The 21,469-nt window shown below is 42.1% G+C and overlaps 1 protein-coding gene across 2 annotated transcripts in view; it reads right to left on the reverse strand.

Annotated features, from left to right (window-relative positions):
- The window catches only part of MYO3A (myosin IIIA), a 104,509-nt gene that overhangs the window by 22,732 nt on the left and 60,308 nt on the right, over positions 1 to 21,469 (reverse strand). The window contains exons 19-28 of one of the 2 annotated variants that reach the window (XM_081834181.1): positions 19,743 to 19,896; positions 18,735 to 18,823; positions 17,810 to 17,939; positions 12,461 to 12,540; positions 12,253 to 12,294; positions 11,538 to 11,615; positions 7,071 to 7,276; positions 5,302 to 5,413; positions 4,132 to 4,294; positions 790 to 876 (exon numbers count right to left, since the gene is read on the reverse strand). In XM_081834181.1, coding sequence (XP_081690307.1) covers positions 790 to 876; positions 4,132 to 4,294; positions 5,302 to 5,413; positions 7,071 to 7,276; positions 11,538 to 11,615; positions 12,253 to 12,294; positions 12,461 to 12,540; positions 17,810 to 17,939; positions 18,735 to 18,823; positions 19,743 to 19,896 — 1,141 coding nt within the window. The remainder of the gene's footprint in view (positions 1 to 789; positions 877 to 4,131; positions 4,295 to 5,301; positions 5,414 to 7,070; positions 7,277 to 11,537; positions 11,616 to 12,252; positions 12,295 to 12,460; positions 12,541 to 17,809; positions 17,940 to 18,734; positions 18,824 to 19,742; positions 19,897 to 21,469) is intronic. The other variant, XM_081834182.1, reaches the window with a different exon arrangement.

Genomic DNA, 21,469 nt, shown 5'->3' on the forward strand with positions numbered 1-21,469 from the left:
ACAAACCTGCATGAATCAGGATAGAAATGACTGGTGGTCAAGCACCAGTGACAGTGGAATGATATAAAATTAGACTGCTGCAGGTTTAGTCATTGCCTCTTCTCAGCAGGGCTAAGGAAGCTTCCTGCTCATGCAGAGATTTTCCCTGGTGAAGACCAGTCTAACGTGACCCTGATTCATGTTCCCTGGTTCTGGTTCCTGGTTCTGACCTCCAGCTTCGCTCCTAGCTCCCATTAGCATGCTCCCCACTATCATGGCTCAGCTCTTGACAGACACAAAAGAAAGCAAAGCCGGAAGTTGCAGATCTCCCATCTAATCCAGATACATAGCCAGGCATACTGATGGTGTTACCCTCAACCTTTGAGAAGAGCTTCAACGAAATACAAGCCAAATTCTTTTCCAGCCTACCTACCTAGCTAAAGGGGCATAGTTTAGTAACATCTTGGGGAAAAATCCATCTGAATGTCTCATACAGCACAGATAAGTGGCGAAGTAAAGTCGGTTTGAAGAGACATGGCTTTATTCCCACCCCTCTTTATTAATAACGACTCAAAATTCTTAGACCCTCCAAATACCCACGTCTTGCTTTGGAGGGGAGATATTCATGCATAATAAACACACAACACTGGTAACGACGCTTTTTGGATAATTTAATCATTTGCTGTGATCTTTATATAAGGCATTCTGCAGCTACGGTAGATACTGTCATGTATGTTTACTCTAAGCTGTTTTAATTTTTATTTTTTGAAACCAACAAGAATTATTTACAAATTATAAAAAAATACTTGCCAGCCTGTAGCTTGGTAATGCACATTTCGATTTTGTATGCTGTCTTTGCATTTGAATACTGCTTGCGAGTAACATATCCCCGGTAAGCTAAAGAGAGATAGTGAAAGCTTTTTAAAGCAGACACAATTATTTTCACTGAACTACTGATGCATGCTCAGAGTAGAAACAGAGAAGAAATACATTCGGAACCAGGTATATAGTTGAGATGTTACGCAGATTCCAAGATCATTATAAGAAAGCACATTTGGATCAATATAAACACAGTTTTCTATGCTCAAAATCAGCCTTCCCCCAAATTGGTACCCTCTAGAAATTGTTGGACAGCAACTCTCACCAACCGTGGCCACTGTACATACTAGCTGGGGCAGGGGCGCCGACTTATAAAAAATATTGGGGGGGCCCATACCGGGGTCCTGCCCCAGGAAGTTTTCTAAATTTTAGATGAAAATTAGTGAGTTTTAAAGTTTTTTAAAAGTATTTTAGAGTCATATGATCAACATTAGAACCCCGAAAACTCGACTCTCTATAACTCCACACTCCGGGAAACTCGACAAGCCGGAAACACTTTTTGGCTTTGAAAAAAGAAACAAAACATAAACACGCACGGTATTTTCGTAAAAAGCTAATTTAATTTACAGTAACAATTATGCTTATAGACTATTACACAGCAGTGAATATATAGCTCTGAAAAGACTGAAATGATATTTAAATAAATCCTAAACTATCATTAAAAGAATAAAACATAAAATATTGCTGTCGCACAGTAATAGCACTTTGATTAATAAGTGAAATAGCTAATTTAAGCTTACTTTGAATAAGGCTGAGGGTTCATTAAATAAAAATAATATCTCAAAGTTAATGCTTTAATACAGTTAATAAAGTTAATACAGTATGCCTAATACTGTATGTAAATACTGTAATACTGTATGTAAATAATGGGCTTTAATTGGGTCTTACACCCTAAAAATATTTAAGTATTTGAAAATAACTAATACAGTACTATAGTAATATAGAAATACAGTACTAAACTAGTACTAATATTTCAAAACTGAAAATTTAACATTCTGTATGTATTTAATTCTCTATTTTATAAAGATTTTTAATATCTGACAGTGAGTTTGGAGTAGCCCAATGCAAAAATCCTGAGGGTCCATGTGGATCCGTGCTTTGTAACCACGTTTTTGCACCACTGTGACCCTAGGCAACAGTGGGTGCGTGATTTTTTTGGTGCAAGATGTAGCCATGGACATGCTATGTGATCTGATGGTGAATTTGGGGTGACCCAATGCAAAAATCCTGAGGATCCATGTGGATCCGTGCTTTGTAACCACGTTTTTGCACCATTGCGGCCCCAGGCCACAGTGGGTGCGTGATTTTTTTGGTGCAGGCTGTAGCCATGGACATGCTATGTTATCTGATGGTGAATTTGGGGTGACCCAGTGCAAAGATCCTGTGGATCCATGCTTTGTAACCACGTTTTTGCACCATTGCAGCCCCAGGCAACAGTGGGTGCGTGATTTTTTTGGTACAGACTGTAGCCATGGACATGTAATGTGATCTGATGGTGAATTTGGGGTGACCCAATGCAAAAATCCTGAGGATCCATGTGGATCCGTGCTTTGTCACCACGTTTTAAATGGGGAGGGAAGGAAAAACACAGAAGGGACAAGAAGCACAAGAGGGGTGTGCGGAGAAGCAGCTGGCTAAGAATGCAGGGGAGGAGTTTAACGGGGTGGGGGGGGGAGGAAAGGAAGGCAAAAGTCCCCCCCCCAAGCCAGCCCTCTCTCTCTCTCTCCCATCTGCATGTTTTCTCGGCTGCCTGCGAGTCCCTAGAGCACGGAGAGGAGGAGGTGGTGGGCTGGAGCCTGCACGCAGTGTGACTAGGAAAGAATTAGAAGGAAGGACTCGATCCTTTCCTTAACCCTCTGCTTGCCAGGAGGGCAGGGGATCCCCTGCTCTTTGTTGAGTTTGAGCAAACGAAGCAACAGAAGCGGGTGGGCAGTAAGACCCTGAGGCAGAATGCAGGAAAGCAGCAGCTTCCGCCTTCCCTCCGCCCGCCCGCCCGATCTTATTTTTGCCTTATTTTTGCCTATTTTTGACCCTGCGCTCCGGCTCCAGGGACCACACATTCGCTCAATAACACGCACAGACATTTCCCCTTACTTTTTAGGAGAAAAAATCTGCGTGTTATAGAGCGAAGTTTACGGTAATAATTTTCTTAAATTATTGGGGGGGCTGAGCCCCCCCAAACGAATTTTTGAGGGGGCTCGGGCCCCCTCAGGCCCCATGGAGTCGGCGCCTATGAGCTGGGGCTGATGAGAGCACCAGGTTGAGGAAGGGTGCTCCACGTTCAGGACCAAACTATTAGTATTATTCTCTTGACACAAAAGCCCATTCAGTTTTAATAGGGAACAAATCTTAAGTGTGGTGAATGGATCAAAGTTCCACCCATTACATTAAAAGCGTGAAAGCATTAACCATCAAAAGGGCAGATTCTCCATATGTTGTGATAAAAGTTCTGCTTGTGGTTAACACAATGAAATCATAAGAACCACCTACTGGATCAGGCCAAAGGCCCATCTAGTCCCACAGCCTGTTCTCACAGTGGCGAACCAGGTGCCTGTAGAAAACAGGTCGCAATACTGATCCTTGAGGACCTCCACTTTCTATTTCACTCCATTCGGAAAACTGCCCATTTATTCCTACTCTGTGCTTCCTGCATCTTAACTAATTCCTGATCCACTAGAGGACATCACCTCTTATTCCTTGACTGCTAAGCTTACTCAGAAGTCTTTGATGAAGTATTTTGTCAAAAGCTTTTTCTAAGTCCAGGTACACTATGTACTTGCCTTGTCTAATTCAATGAAATTTCTGATGGTCTTACGCTTAGATTGCTCCTGTTCTTAAAATAACATGTCATTCTTTAAACGGGGCCTGCCATTATATGCCATTAAAAATACAATTTTCTGGAAAATAGTCCACGCGGAGTGGGAACACAACTCTAGGGTGTGTGTGTGTGTGTGTGTGTGTGTATACCCATTAACTCCACCCCAGCTACAACTGAACCTTCACTAGATATTCCCCAGGCCACCAGTTCAAGGTGCTGTGAGCTTGACACTTGACATCACCATGCAATATATATAAAAAATTATATTTGTTAAAATCTAAAATTTGTCACTCAAGATGACTAACGACAGCATAAAGGTAACAAAACAAGATAAAATATTATCCAACAACCAGTCAACCGCAACAAAAACCCGCTGTTTTACACCGAATTTCTTTTTTCACATCAATATGAACAAATACTTGCACATAATTATGTTTGTTACATTGAACCATTACCTGCTTGTATTTTAATTGCACTTTCTTCCCTTTTCTCCTTTATCTTTTTGTATCTCTTTGAACCAAGCCACCCTCTGACATACGCTTGAATCAAAACAATCCTGTTAATGGTCTCCTTTCGCATTAAGTTCAGCTGCTCTACATGATAGTATTTGAGAAATACCTGTAGGAGGTAAAAAGAGAAGAAAGAACTACATGGAAGGCTGATGACTCCTTCCATCCATAAATGGCACCCCCAGTGTTGGACTCCCCAGAGTTTAAAATAAGCAGTTGTAGATCTGCCTTAATAATGACTGTTTGTTCTTGAGGAATATATTTCTCTATCTCTCTGCCAGTCCTGGACTCATCAGAACAGGGAAACTACTGACAAACACGATAACTTTTAATTCCAAGCTGGCTGAAATGCATGTGAACTTGCATACCACATCATAACAAATCATAATGTACTTATCCAACACACTTTCCCTCTCCTTAGATCTGGCTTTAATGGCGGAGCAGGCAGAGAATATGGGACAGTCTCCTTAGGAAGGCATTTAGTTGCGCCCAGTTATACAGGTGGAGCTGAGATCAAAGGAACTGGGCTCAGTTACTGATTCAGCTCCAACATGATGTGAGAATTTAGACTGGACAACTTTTAGTTTATCTACCTTTTACTCACCCACCTGCCCAAAGAAAAGAATGATAGTGTAAGGTGATGTTTTATGAAGTGCAATGCACACATGATTGATAAGAGCAATATATTTAGTGTTAGTGAATCTGTAATCCTCAACAAGAGACTGGACGCCACACCTTAACAGGCCCCAGTGGAATTTATTTATTTCATAAAATGTATATACTGCTTTTTTTAAAAAAAAACCGCCCCAAAATGGAATTTTCTGTCTTCATCTTTCCTGTCTTCTCTGCAGCCCATAAGATTACAGTAGGGAAAGACTTACTGTACCCAATGTACAGTAGGTGGTACATTGGGTAGTTTTGTGAGTAGGGCATGGATGGATCTGTGAGATGGACAAGGAGCTTTTGGGATCATGTTGCCCTTAGATCCCCGGCCACAGCAAAATGTAGCCTCATTCCGACTTGTATTAGCAGAAGCAACTCTTTTCAAATCCATCAATATGGTCATTTATTCCATTTATTTCAACGGGGGCTGCATCTAATGAGCAAAGATACTACCTTAGTTTTCCCAAGTATCCAGTTATCAAGCTGGGCTTTTTCCAAGATGGCAGCGCACGTTTCAGGGCTTACAGGGGGTTTGTCACTTGATTTGTAACAAAGGAGATAGTATCTAAGACAGACAGAGAGAGAGAAACCCAAATCCTTTAGTACTTCATTTGCAAAAGACATTCAGTGCCAATCAGTTAACTTTTATTTCATTCATACAAACTGTGAACTTGCATGCATAACAGTTCACATCTGAACTGATCAGCACATTCAGAAAAACCATGTGGTACAGCCCCCTGTGGCGAATGGCAAGTCTGAATGGTCTCCAACATAAAAACGAAAGAAGTGTATTTCCAGATATCAAATATATACCAGAGAGAAGGCTAAACAACAGGTCTTCTTCCTGACAAACACAAGTTTTGCACAGGAAGCAGGTTTTCTGAATGGGAGAGCATTCCGTCATAAGTTTCCCCAGCTGCCTTCTGATGCGGCGCAGGCTGAGAGCAAGCGTTTTTCTGAATATATAGATTGGGCTTCACTCCAACTTAGAATGCTCCCAACTTGCTTCTGAGTCAAACGACTCTTTAGAGCTAACCTTCACCACTCGCACACACAATAGAATAGCACAGGGGTCAGCAACCTTTTTCAGCCATGGGCCGGTCCACTGTCCCTCAGACCATGTGGTGGGCCGGACTATATTTTTTTTAGGGGGGGGGGAATGAACGAATTCCTTTGCCCCACAAATAACCCAGAGATGCATTTTAAATAAAAGCACACATTCTACTCATGTTAAAACACACTGATTCCCGGACCGTCCATGGGCCGGATTGAGAAGGCGATTGGGCCACATCCAGCCCCCAGGCCTTAAGGTTGCCTACCCCTGGAATAGCATAACTGTTCTTCAGTGTATTGTTGGTTGGCTGTATTTATTGTTTTCGCTGCTCCTAATTTATTGTGAAGGAATTGTTTAAGGTAAATTTTACTGTATCCGGAAAGCTGCTTCTTTGTAGACAGAAGTACAGCACAGGATGTTTAATCTGTGCGGCATTCCTGAATCAAAATGCAATGCCTGTTCTCCAAGCACATTTCACCCCCACTTTTTCAGAAGCTTTCCCAGCATCAAGGGATGATTCACACATGCTTGTCAATGCTGGTTGACTTTAACGGCAAGCGATGATTTGCATGTGTGAACAGATAGCTGGAGGGATGTGGGTGGCGCTGTGGGTTAAACCACAGAGCCTAGGACTTGCCGATCAGAACATCAGCGGTTCAAATCCCCGTGACGGGGTGAGCTCCCGTTGCTCGGTCCTTGCTCCTGCCAACCTAGCAGTTCGAAAGCACGTCAAAGTGCAAGTAGATAAATAGGTACCGCTCCAGCGGGAAGGTAAACGGAGTTTCCGTGCGCTGCTCTGGTTCATCAGAAGCGGCTTAGTCATGCTGGCCACATGACCCGGAAGCTGTACGCCGGCTCCCTCGGCCACTAAAGCGAGATGAGCGCCGCCACCCCAGTCGGCCACGACTGGACCTAATGGTCAGGGGTCCCTTTACCTTTACCTTTTACAGATAGCTGGAGATATAATACTGCAGACAAAACATCTGTATTGCCTTGTATCACTGAAAGGGCAAGACTTTTCAGTGGTGACATTTCCCACCTTTAGCTGGCAGTTGGCCCATGTGCAGCAATCCAGTGTAGAAAAGCCTAAGTGAACCAGAATCTGGTTTGGTACTAAAATGTCACTTCTGGAGACAGTCTACCAAAACAACATTTGTAAAGGACTTACCGCTCTATGAAGTTAGCAAAGAGAATACGGTGAGAATAACCCTGTCTCCGGATCCGTGCCGTTTCCAGAATTCCCGTGTAGCGCAGCTGTACCAATACCTTTTCTCTGTCATATTTGTTTGCCTGTCGATCATTGTTCGGCTTAATGCAGCGCACAAAGTGAGGTTGGCCAACCACCATTTTAGATAACAAATCCATGAGCGAGTACTGAAAAAGAAATACGGGGAGAAGCCTTTGGAACCCCTTCCTTGCAGTACCTTTCTTGTGAGTGCTCAAAAGCTTTGTAAAACTTGTATTCTTTGAGATCTTTTTGAATTTTCCTTGCACCAAATTAAGAAGATTATGGGCCTGCCCACGGTTTCTGTAGGCAATTATACAGTACACTGTATTTGCAGTACCCCTGTAATGCATCTGGTATAACACGTGTGCAGAAAATTCACCTATAGCAGGAACTATTACAGTTGCACTGTTCCCATGCTGAAAACACCTATATCCTATCGCAGGCACATAATTTCATAATTGATTACTGCCTTAAACTGTACTTTTATGGCAAATTCTAGACTCCAAAAGCAAGGTTTGCTGCCCTAGTAGTTGAAGGTGTGCGATCTACATTTATTAAATTTATTAAATAAATAACACTTTTTCAAATAGGTTGCATATGAGCTTTTGATTGTTCCAAAGAAACTGAGAACATTCATTGTGTTGACTTTTCCAACAGGTAAGTAAATCGTGGGGTTGCTTTATGTACTGTACTGAACTGGTTTCTAAAACAACAATGAAATTTGTAAAAGTTAGTGTTGTAAATTGCTATGTAGATTCTTAAGAAAGGCTTGAAAAGCAGTCCGTGCAGCCTTTAATTTACAACACTTGTGTCATCTTCTAGCTGATATGCACACTGTCACTTTTAAGCACTACTTCTTGGTCGCATACTTCTGTGCTCAAAGTCATGTAAGAAATCTCAGTATGACCTTTAGTGCTCAGAATTATTAATCCTATTTTGTTGTGGCTCGTGGCTTAAAACAAAACATTATAAAAGGGTCCTGTGGCCCCCTGTCTATTCTGCAGCCTTTATGAGCAGATGGGCGATGTAATTGCCTGTTGACAAGAAATTGTTAATGGCAGTTATGGCATGATGTTCTGACAGGTGTTCTGGAGAGTGTTTCCAATGGAGATTCTTATGCAAAACCAAGGAGCTAATTGTGCATCAGGTTGACTCAAAGGAAAATAACAGCAATAATGGAATAGCGCATTATTCAAATGTAAATTCAAAAAGTGCATTACGTTCTCCTTTGGTTGTGTACTGTAGAGTACCAATTTGGATGTGTACCACAGAATTATAATATTATCAGTGACATAATAATGAAGCCCAGCCAACTTGGACAAAGTGACTGTTAAAATGCTTGGCAGTGACACATTTAAGTGCTGTTATGAACATTAAACATGCTAACAAACTACAGCCAGACTCTTTTTCTGACTGCCATTCTGTCCCTGTGGATTTCGGCCTCTCATATAAAATAGGGCCTGTTCAACCAATAATATCAACTAAATTGTATTTTGCTTAGGGCAGTGAAGCTTCTGTCTCCCAATTGGCTAAGCTGCTATAGAAGCATAATAGGTTCAGCTTTCCTGGGATCTAAACGGTTTTTGTCATTTCTATGTGAGGAAAGGAAAGTTGTCAGTTTGATTCGGATTGAAATCCATGGTAGCCATGGAAAAAAGAGCTAAAAAAACCTTTCTGTGTTTTTCTCCTTGACTAGAAGGACCACCTCTCCTGGTATGTCCCATGGAGGACCTTACGGTCTTCAAACAAAAACATATTGGAGGTCCCGGGCTACAGGGAGGTTAGGCTGGCCTCAACCAGAGCCAGGGCTTTTTCGGCTGTGGCCCCAGTCTGGTGGAACGCTCTGTCACAAGAGACTAGGGCCCTGCGGGACTTGACATCTTTACTGCAGGGCCTGCAAGATAGAGCTGTTCCACCAGGCCTTTGGTCAGGGCGCAGTCTGACCCCCTCCTTTGGCAATCCTCATAGAACTCAAGCCCAATGGTTGCCATTAATTTGATTCTGAACTGATTTTAGAATGAATTGATTTTAGAATGCTGTGTTACTTTTATTGTTGTTAGCCGCTCTGAGCCCAGCTTCGGCTGGGGAGGGTGGGATATAAATAAATTATTATTATTATTATTAAGCAGTTCAAACACGGAAACCATTCAACCATTCAATAGAGAGAGGAACCTTAGCTCAGAGGGGCCTGGCAGAAGTTCCCAGGTTCAGTCTTGGGCATCTCCAGTTAAAAAGGCTCAGGGACCAAGGCCAGGAAAGATCTGTGCCTGAAACCTTGGGGAGCCAAGTGCTGCCCGTCAGTGGAGACAATGCTGGGTTAGATGGGCTGATAGTCTGACTTACACGGCAGATCCTTTTGTTCACATGGCTGGAATCAGCAAATGGCATGGGCAGGAAAATGCCAGGGACCATGAGACTTGGAGGAGCAACTGTGGGGAATACAGGTACCCTTCTACTAAAAAAATAATAATACTGAGAAAACAAGAGCCAGGTGAGATGGCCCTGTCACCACATCCCCTGCTAAGCTAACTTGCAGGTGCACCAGAGAAACATTTGGCCAGCACCTAGCCTCCCCCTCAAGGTCACATGGGAGATGAAAAAATATATATCAAAAAGCCGGAAGAGATATCCTGAAATGTAAACATCTGGAAAATGGCAGGGTATCAGTTTGAAGAAGAAGAAGAGTTTGGATTTGATATCCCGCTTTATCACTACCCGAAGGAGTCTCAAAGTGGCTAACATTCTCCTTTCCCTTCCTCCCCTACAACAAACACTTTGTGAGGTGAGTGAGGCTGAGGGACTTCAAAGACGTGTGACTGGCCCAAGGTCACCCAGCAGCTGCATGTGGAGGAGCTGGGACACGAACCCGGTTCACGAGATTACGAGTCTACCACTCTTAACCACTACACCACACTGGCTTGAGTGAAACAGGGTGCCCTGAAGTGTTTTTCCTCAGAGGAGAACCTGTGGCCTTCCAGATCCACCCCCCCAACTACATACTGGTCATGCTGGCTTGGCCTGATGGGAGTTAGAGTCCAACAACATCTGGAAAGGGACAGGTTTCCCACCCCTGCTTTGGATATTCTAATGTCAGTCTAAAGGCTTTCAAGTTCCAAGTGAATTATCTTTTTTTTTTAAATAATTTTTATTAACCGGCCAATCAAATCAAATTAAATCACATCACATAAATTCTGAATTACAAAGCCGAATTTTAATTTTGTTGTTGTTGGGGGGACCCATATTTCAAGATCCGAAGGGGGATTCTGATCATCTTCTTGCTACTGCGTTAATGTCCAAATCAGTCCGAATCAATCCAAACAGAGTTCATAATTCTATCCAGCCTTTTATTGCTGTTTCCACATCACATCTTGTTCATATATTTTCTCTTTTTTCTTTATGATCTCTTCTGATAGCCTCCTTAAGCCGATAAACACCAATAATAAACCTGTGTGAATTTTTCCATTTTTCCAATCCTCAAATCGAGATGGTTTCCATATATCATCGCCTTCATAGATAACATCGCTCTTTCCATCATTAATCTCGCAAAACTGTCGCTCTTAAGTCCCTCTGAGGAGTTTCACCCACAATATAAAAACAGCTCTATTTCTCTCTTTCTCCTCCCAGACTCAAGACCTCCGACAGAACTTCCCAATATGGCGATGGCATTTTTAACTGCGTCATTCCAAAGCTCTTATACATTCCACGCTCTTCTTAAAACATGCTTTGGTTCAAAAGTTTATCCCCACACAGCCTTAAATCCACAGCTTAAGTCCTTAATACAACATTTCTGACTTGTAAGGGGAGGGGATTCTTGTTTAATCACATAAGGAAAGAAAGGAAAGTTTTTTTCCCCTCCCCCATCAGTCATTTGCCATACCGAGTCTTGGCGTATCTTCTCATGATTTATTCTTGTTCCTCTGACTCGTCTTGTTTTATCAGAGATCTCTTCTGTTAGCAGTCTTTACTCCCCCTCCTTCCTTGAAATATGTGCATTCCTTCATCCAAATTGTTTCTTTTGAAGTTCTTGCAGCTAGTGGTGCGGATCAGGGACGGCGTCCAGGAGCGCTGAAATCCCACAGGAGGGCTTTGTGCCTAGTGCCCCCATCCCCACAAATTTGGGGGTGGTATAGGGCACAGCAGGCAAGGGCAGTCCCCCCCACCATCCTGGGGGGGGGGTAGGGAGGCTAATTACTCCCATCATAGCCTCCAAATTACCTCGTGTGGGTCGGAGAGATGTTATTGTCAGCCATCTTCTGATGCGCCCCCTAGTGGCCCCCTCCAAGTGAATTATCTTATCCCTAAGGAGAAATAGAACTATTGCATCTATAGAGATGGGCCCAGAAATCAGCAGGCTGGCTGCTGCATAAATCATATATATTAAGAGGAAGAATAACAGCTAAAGCTTACTCTGAAATATGAAGCAACTGTCTGCGTTTTCATATTGGTTGTTTCCCTCGGATGATGCGTGGAATCCTCTGGCTCACTCTATATGTATCAAGAAAGAAAATAGCACCTCTTATCTATACAGTGTCTGAAGCTTATTGCACCAGTTCAACAAAGTGTCCTCTTAAAGAACACTATTAATAATAAAAAATAGTCATCCTAAGCTGCAGATGCTACTGAGTAATCACTAGGAAAGTCAGAGGTTATTACACTAAAAACATTACAATACTTTATCACACTGTACACACATGCAGAAACACACACATATACTGAACACAGTTTGATAACTGAACATACAGATAGATATCTGTTGCAAACGCATTTGAAGGAAAAATGGTTTGTCTAGATTTCTCTCTTTCTTTTTCTTTTTTTTTTAAAGATTAGGACTGTTAACATCCTGCAAATAATAATTCTGTACCCTTGTTACAATGGTTGTTTTAAACAGAGCCTGATTAACCCCACAGCCAGAACCTTGGTATGCTCTCATTTTAAATAAACATACCAATCAGGAACACATTTACTTGGAACTAATACTTCAGTGTAGTCCAGGAAACATACTTGCAAGGAAGCAGGCTTAGGGATGAGTGCTAAGGACAGTGACAGCAGAGAATTAATTTAGCTTTCCCTGAAGTAGTTATAAAACTATAGTCAGAAAGAAGGGAAATGTAGGTTTTTTTACCTCACGGAAGGAATACGAATTGCACAACACAAAGAAATCCAGCTAAACAGAAAAGAAAACAGGAGAGATAAAGAGAGAGGGAGAGAAACCAAGGAAGGGGTTACTTGCTTACTTTTTTTTTGGTTTTGTTTTAGTAGTAGCAACAACAGCATTGCCCCTCTCGACTTCAATATATGGGTCCAGGCGGCTGCCCATGCGGTTTCCTTACCTTAGTTTGGCTAATTGATTTCTGTGGCGTCCATGTCTGGTAGTTTATCGCACTCTTGGTTTTCGTATGTGCCAAGTTACCTAAGAGAAGAAAGAAGGCACCTTACTCAAGATGTCCACCCCTCTAGATATTAGTCCAGGGATGAGCAGAAGGCTGATCTACTGGGATAACTCTGGGAGACTTGCAATTGATCCGAAAGATTTATGACTCCCAACTGTTTGACAATAGCAGTGGCAGAACGACTACCTCTCCCTATGACTGATGAAGTGGAAAAAGCTTGTGCAGAGGTCGCACACCCAGGAGGTCAGAGCCTCAACACCCCCCCCCTTCCCAGCAATGGTGTTGCTTGCTGCTTACCGGAGGGAAAGGGCTGTGCAGGTGCACCGGCAGGAGTGACAAATTGTTTCCACTGGTGCACCTGCACCGTGCAAACCTCCTTGCCCCCTCTCCCTCCGATGAACAGCAGTGACACTGCTCACAGGAAGTTAGCATTGTGGTTCCACCCAACTGGGCAAGCTGCTTCTGAGTTTGGAGCACCAGGAATAGCTTTCTGGGTGGAACGAGGGTATGTTCAGCTCAGTTCTGGTACTCAGAAGAAATCCCTGTGCTCAGCATCTGCTTAAGCAGCACCATATTCTTTAGTTCCAAGTGAATGTATTTTGCCTCTCAGGGCTCTAGTAAAAAACAACAACAACCAGTGGTTCCCCCCCCTCCCTAAAAATGTTTGGGGTACTCTCATTTTCCTACTCAATTTTGAAATACTGCCCCTCAAACTTAGATTCACAAAATGTTTAGGGGTATGTATCCCCCCAGAAAAAAGCACTGACAACAACACAGTAGATTCCATAAGATTGAAGTCTGCCCTCCATGTATGATTATTATTAACAAATTTATAGACCAGATGAAACTTTTTATGTATGCAAGCACGGCTGTGCGGATTCTGTTAGTCCAGAAATGGAACTATGCTGAAATGGCAAAACTTACAGGAAGAATAAGAAACCAGGAAGAGGAGGTCTTTAATAAAGAATGGGGAAAGTTTATAATTTATTTGAAAAACTATTGCAAACAATTACACACATTGGTAAGATTGACAGAAAACTTGTATCAAAATTTTGAACTATGGAATGAAAAAGGATTTATCAGAATAGTTACAAAAGAGATGCAGAGGTGAAAATCATTAGATTAAGATCCACAATGGAGGGAGGGAAGTCAAAGGGGACTACCATATATTTTATTTATTTTTTAATTCACTTGTTTAAATAAAATAAAAAATACAAAAATAAAATTTATTAAAAAAAACATAATACATGTAGCTTTCAATGAGCCACAAGCACATTCCTCATTTCCCTTTTGCTTGTGAAGAGAAGATAATGAATACTTGGCATTTACATTTATTCTCCAAATCTTATTGATGTGATTACAGACACCAGAGCCCCCCTTACCACCCTCGCCTTTTGTGGAACTGCACTACCTTAGAGAAGTGACTGGTGTGTTCTGCATAATTTTGAAGCATATCGTACAATTTTATGATGGCCTACCAAGCTCTAATAAAAACGAGGAACAAGTCAAGTCAAGTCAAGTTTTATTGCGGCAAAAGCCAGTGACACAGAACACCACAAGATCATACAAAAGGAAATCAACAACAGCATCAAGAAGAAAAAAGGAAGAAAAAAAAAAAAGAAGAAAATTATTACGCAAGGGAGCTTCGCAGTGTGCCGTTCAACAAAAGAGATTTACGCTTCCTGATTGCTAAAGTGCAAAATTTGGCCACCTCATATGATATTGAGCTTGAGGAATCTTCCAGAAGGTATTTTCGTAGAATTTCGGGGGAGGATTCCAAATAATGTTGAAGGGGTATAAATTTTGATAAAAGCGGCAAAATAAGTTGAGCTCGTTCTTCACTATAGAATTCGCAAAATAGAAGGATGTGAGTGACAGATTCTACCTTATTAGACATACAGGGGCAGAGACGCGCATGCATTGGTACCCGCGTGAATTTGCCGTACAGCACTGCTGAGGGCATTGTCTCAAAGCGGGCTCTGGAGAAAGCCCATCTATAAGCTTCGTTAGTGATGTTAGTTAAGTAAGGGGCAGCTGAAAAATTAGACCAAGCTTTTAAAGATCTATACGTCTCCGGGAGTAGGGCGTCTTCTTGTTGTAATTCGACATCGTAGAGTCTCTGAGTGATAATTACTTTAGCCTTGTTCAGAGTTCCAATAAGAAGATTTTCAGGGTTTAGGCCAATTTGTTTGATCTTATTAGTTATTTGCATAAGCCAAGGAGGATAGGGAACTGCAGCCAGGAAGTAAGGTAACAGTCCCTTAGGGTTGTAATGGATTTTCAACCAGAGGGATATTGCTTGCTCCCAGACTTTTAATTCCACTCTGGGCAGTCCTGCCTCTTGCCTTAAGACTGCATTAGGGGTACACTTTGGGGTAGCAAATAATGATCTTAAGAATTTTGATTGTACTGTTTCAAGGGTCTTAAGGTTGGTAGAAGGGCTAATTTGAGAGCCATACAGGAGTTGGGCTAACGATTTTGCCTGGAAAACTTTAAGGGCCATCGGGAGGAAGCCAGCTCCTTTCCTTCTGAATAATCTAAGGATGGCATTTGCACTTCTTCCTGCTGATATAGCTGATGTGGTCAGGTGTGTTGACAATTTGGCATTATAAGAGAAAGTAATGCCTAGGTATTGGAAGATCTTAGTCTGTTCAATGGCGTTTCCCTTTACGCTCCAATTATCTTTCCTGAAGGAGCGGTTAAAATGTACAATTTTGGTTTTGGCAAAGTTAATTGTTAACAGCTCAGTGTTACATTGGTCACTGAACTTTCCTAAGGCACGTTTCAAGCCCACTTTGGTTTGAGAGAGAAGAACAGCGTCATCCGCATACATTAAAACTGGTACTTTTCTGCCGTTAGAGAACACGAGGAACAAGTCTTAGAGTGCATTGCCCACGCTGGTGCAGGAAGCAAAAAGGGAGGCTATATTAATGAACATTTTAAATGCCCTTATAAAGGGTTTATTTTTATGTTTTGCATTTATATCCAACTTTTTCCTCCAAGGAGCTGGAGATGGCATACATGGTTCTCTTCCCCTCCTTGGTTGATCCCCACAATAACCCTGTGAGGTAGGTAAGGCTGAGAGACAGTGGTTGGCCCAAGTTCACACAGTGAGCTTCATGGCTGAGTGGGGAATTGAAAACCTAGTCGCCCAGATCTTAGTCTGACATTCAAACCACTACACCACAACTGCCTCCATCCCCTGCAACTCTATTGACAGGCCCCCACCTGGTCCCAGAGCCAAACCCCAGCTGCGCCGTTGCCTGCCTCCTGATGGACAGCTGAGCAGCCTTTGCTAAACTTTCTTCTTTGTGTGGACTATGGTAGCCTGCAATTCAGATAGGGCAATGCGGACTAGCAGGGCCTAGTCTGTTTACTATGTGATTTGTGGGGACTTGATGCACCCAGTTTAGAGCATTTGCTCCAAGATTTTTTAAAACCCTTGACTATGAAAAATTCTAATCCCAAATGCCTTCCCTAAAGCGACTTCCTCATTACAATTCCAGAAGTGGCTTCAATTATGCAGAATTTAAATATAAATTAATCTTGCAGTTGGGTACTTGGGGGGGGGGCAAACCATATACACTTGTGGGAAAACTAATTATGTGCTGGCTGCTGAAATAATTGACAAATAGTGCATAAGCATAATTTGCATTTTTCATATTCTCATGCCATATTTGAGGTGAGCAGTGACAAATATGACCAGAATGGCTGACCAGCATTGCCGGCAGCTTCCTTTCAGCTCCGCCCCCGGGGTCGCAGCCGATTGGTTGGTAGTGCAGGTCACCTGGATGACGCCACAGCCTACGGGGACAGCCCAGGGGTCAGAGCCATGGTTGGCATGACCCCCTGGGTCAGGGGAGCCAGCGATGGGTCACAAAAGCCGCCCACGTCATGACTGGTGAGTGGTCACTGCTGGTTTACTTATATATGTGGTTGGTGGATAATAAACATGAACCAAGCACTATTCATCCTTGGGGGGGGTGGCAGAGGGTGCAATTGGACCCTGAGAGAATGTCAAATGTAAAGAGAAAGAAGGTATCTTTTTTCATATGTGGTACCACATATGGTCCTGTAAGATTGCAAAAGCCTTCTGGGAAATGATCCATAATGAATTGAAAATAATGTTGAAAACAACCTTTGTTAAAAAAAACCTAGAAGCTTTTCTTATAGGTATACTTGGAGACGAGGTGCCGAAAGACCAGAATAAACTATTTATGTATCCAACCACGGCTGCCCAAATGATATATGCCCCAAACTGGAAAGAGGCTTTGGCCCCCAAAAGAGACCATTGGCAATTAACATTGATAGAATTCACAGAGATGGCGAAACCTACTGGAAGATTATGAGATCAAGACAATAGACTTTTTGTAACAGAATGCGGGAAACTGAATACATGAAAACAAACTGGAAACAATTAAGAACGTTAGCAGGATTGATATAAACAAGAGCAGTAAGAAATTTATAGGAATTATAAAGGATAAATTTGTAAAAAGGATAAATTTGGATTTGCAGTAAGAAAATAAGAAACTGTAGAAGGGGAGGGAGGGAAGTTGCAGTAAATATTTTTGATTTGTGTAGATTTATATTCATTGTTGAATATTGCAAAATGGAAAAAATATAATAACAAAATAAAAGAATGTCAAAAGAAGAGTTCATATTTTTTCTTTCGAGTCCTTCCTTTATTATACTACAGCCAATTTCCCCTGCAACATAGTGCTACGCAAGAGTAGGGGCACAGAGTTGCACCTTACATTTTTTTTACTGGACGTTAAGTAAATAAATCGTTCCCCCATGACTTTTCAGCTCAGCTGCTTTGCGCAGAAGAGTTCAAAGGCTGAACTCTTGACATCTCCAAGTAGGTATGCCAGAGACACCTGCTATAAACCCTGGAGAGTGGCTGCCAGTCACTGTAGACAATAGCAAGCTATATGGACCAATGATCTAACTCAGTGTAAGGTAGCTTTCTCAGTTCCTAGTCTCTGAAACCCACGGAAGTGCAACAGCTGAGGCACAGGGGTTCTGCAGCAGACCAAACTGTGTGGAAAGAGTTCCCAGAGGGTAGGACATGTGGAAGGACAGCTTGTAGGGAATGTTTCCTGGATGAGGGCAACACATCTGCTGTGTAGCCTTCCTTCTGCTGCTCCTTTCCTGTGGCGCTCAGTAACGTGGCAAATGCCTGCTTCCTTGGTAAGGTGAAAGATGCTAGCCCAGTTGTGAACTCAAAGGCAGGCAGCATCTAACACTGGACCTGTCAAAGGGTAGCATTAGTACTGTAAGACACATTACCTGTTTTTGTAAGAGGGTGGATTACCAGCTGCCGAGTCAAATAGTTTTCCGAGGATCGCAAGAGCAGTACAATGTCAGCTGGTAAGGTGTCTCGGTTTTTGTTCAAGAACCCACTTGCATTATAAAGAACCTATTTTTTTTTTAAAAAAAAGGACAGCAAAAGTTATACAGCAAATTTCCTTACGTTGACCAATACTTCCATGCATTAGGCCTACTGATTCCAATTTCAAACGATTCATTAAAAGCTACAAAGTGGTAACAATCTACAGCAGTGGTGGTAGTGTAGAGATGCTGAGCTGTTCTCCTGACACCGTCCTTGCTGCTGACCTGTATGGGGTTGTGAACAGGGTGATGGCATGGTCAAAACTGGACCTCTACCACCCACCCAACACTGCAGTGATACTGGTGTTGGGAGGGCATGTCTGCCTCACCACATGCTTGGCTACTGGTGACATATGAACTGGGCCTCAGGCTGTAATCAGAAAGCTGAATCACTTGCTACCTCACCTACTTCTGATCCAAAAAAACCTAACATGCCTACAATGGGTCAGTTAGTGAAAGAGGCGCTGCTTCAGGTAGTTTCCAAATTTGTATTCCATTCCTTTGTTTTTACAGTTGCATTGCATATGCATGCCTTAAACAGCAAAAAGGATGCCATGACTGTTTGTTTTGGGGCTGTGATACTGGAGGATTTCTCTCCCAGCAAAATTTTTCCATTTATTAGGAAGAATATAAATGATTATTCTGAACCAATTATTTTTAATTATCTGAAGTCTCATGTCCTCATGTGCCAGAAAGTAAACAAGTATCATGATATATTATTGAAATTATGCAATTTGATAGTGTTCTATAACCTGTTTTGGAAGAAGTTTGCTTTGATAAGTAGCCTAAAAATTACTTTAAAAAACCAAACAAATAATTTTACCTTCCCTGCATAATGGTAAATCCCAAACGTCAAGTCTATTCTTTTTGGTCTCCAGAAATATTTTGATTTCAGGTTGTCTTCAAATTTTTCTGTAAGGGAAACACACAGGTTTTATTCTAAGGGAATAACATAAATGTACTTATGCCTATGGTTGCTTTCCACCACCTATTCCTTCTCCATCTGCAAATGAGTAGGCATGTGCAGATGCTTCCATAAAAACTTCTAATACTGTTTTGGTGGTTTCTTCTCAATTGATGTAATACAAATGGCCAACTAGTGGTGGTGGTCATAAGACCATTAACTGCAGGGTCTAAAATTACCTGGCTGCACCACTGCATGTAACTCACCCTTGCTGTAAACAACACTGAGCTAGTTAGTCTGAAGGTGTCTTTCAGTAAAAGGCAGCTTCCTATGCTCGCTCTTCCCAAAGGCACAATAATAATAATAATAATGAATAATAATAATTTTTTATTTATACCCTGCCCTCCCCGGCCGAGACCGGGCTCAGGGCGGCTAACACTGAATATAAATACAGTAAAAACATTCAAAACAAAAACGCAAACAAAAAAACCCCAAAACACACACACACACACACACACACACACACAAAAGCTGATTAAAACATAAGTTAGAATACAGTTTAAAATGCAGTCTTGTTTTAGTGGTAGCCTATAGATCAAAGCCGTAAGGGGAGAAAACGTCAAATATTCTCCGGGGCCAACTATCCATGCTTGCGCTACATGGATTTTTCCCAGCGAGGGAAAAATTATATACAAATCCCATATAAGGGGTTCCATTAAAATAAATAAATAAATGAGACACAGAATTGCTCTGATTGGCAGTGGTTGTCCAGAGGTTGAGACTCAAGTTTTCCCTGCCCCTAGTTGGAGATAGCAGGGATTGAACCTGGAACCCTTTGACAACGGAATATGAAAACACAAGGAAATGCTCTTTAACTTGGACTGTTAATACCAGTGCACCTTTAAGAACAAGCTGCAAACAGCTTACCCACAAGCGTCTGATCAGTGGCGCGAGGAAACCGGCTTTCCTCATCAAGCAAGGACAATAATCCCATTGGTTTTTGCAGGAACATATCTAACAGGGGCCTGTTGTCTTCATACTCAATAACTCGTGCATCAACGCCTTCGTACAGGTATTCATTCTGCAACAGAGGACAAAATGTGCTTTGCTGAGCAACACTGCAAAGTGCTTCATGTAAATGAAGAACACAGAAGGGAGTTGGTGCTTTTAGGTTAGCTGTCAACACCCCCACCCCCCACCCCGAAATAAATCTGTTCTGCAGCAAATCTTTCATCCTCTGCTCCGGTTTGGGGAAAACAAAAACCCCTGTTTCCCGTCAAAGGCATTTCTATGACCCCAAATCTCCACACTAAGTATTTTTAAACCTACAGACATGATTCTGAGTATAAGATGACTAAAACCTCGCCATGATCCTCACATGAACCAGAACAGACACTTCTGTGTTGTGCTGATAAAAGATTTTCCTAAAATAGTCAATTCTTGTGACAAGTAGCCAGGTTGACAGGGTTGAAAATGCAGGTCTGTGTGTGTGTGTGGGGGGGGGAGATTAAACCACTATTTATGAATTCCCAGTCAGCTTTTGTATGACGAAAGCAGAGTCTCCCCACTGATGTGACATCCTGACAGGAAATAGCCACCACGCAATAACCTCCCATCTTCTTTAAGTCTCTGGCTTCGCCATCAAAATTACCAAAAGCAGCATCAGGGAGCGCTTAATATGGGTACAGTTAATACCTACCTCTTAGAGTAAAGCTGTACATTGAGTGGGAGCTGGTTTATGTGATTTATGGTGGCTGGTGATTCCCCAGTGTTTTCTCAATGAGCTGAAATTGGCGTTTTTGCTCCAATTAGAAGGATAAATGCCAATTTTCATTATATTTTAGCAATATATTCTATCTTGTTGGGGGGTTTTTGTAAACCTCTTTGGAAACTTTGCTGAAGGGTGAGTGGTTAATTAGAATTATAGAATTGTAGAGTTGAAAGGGACTGCTGGGGTCATCTAGTCCAACCCTCTGCAATGCAGGAATCTTTTGCCCAGCATGGGGCTTGAAGCTATGACTCAGATTAAGAGTCTCCTGCTTTCCCGACTGAACTATGGGTGGTATCTCCACCTCTTTATATATCTCTAAATGCAGATATGTGATAGGTTGTCATAGCCACTATGATTTGTCCAGTTAGCATTGCATGCATAGGAGCTGTTACATTAAGTGACCAGTGCAAAAGCAGCTACAGAAAATAGCTTGAATCCGAGCCATTCAGGTTAATAGTCCCCTTCTCTTGGTTATAATGATATGCGTTACGTGGGTTAAGTGCATTTTACAAATATATATATATATATTCTGCCTCTAAAGCAAAAGACACATTAAGCAGCAGAGTAGCCATCTGGAAACCACTTATTCAAAGTGCAGTTAAAGGAGTTATTTTAGATTATAGCGTATTCCAAAGGGACAAGCCTATTTATTACCTTATTTGGCACTGTAAAAGCTGTTTTTCCCCTCACTTATTCTTGTGGTATGAAACTGGGAAGAGTTTTTACTAAGCCACCCTTGAAATGGCAGGATGCATGCTATGAAGTGGGGGAGGGAAGGAAAACCATCTCTCCTTCTTCCACTATAAAGGGAGAATTCTGGGGAGTAGAAAAGGTACCCTCTATATGGCAATTAAGCTGCACTTTGGTTCAGAGCAGAGAGCCA

The sequence above is a fragment of the Podarcis erhardii genome (assembly GCF_964252035.2).
Source record: "Podarcis erhardii genome assembly, chromosome: 12".
Lineage (NCBI taxonomy): Eukaryota > Metazoa > Chordata > Lepidosauria > Squamata > Lacertidae > Podarcis > Podarcis erhardii.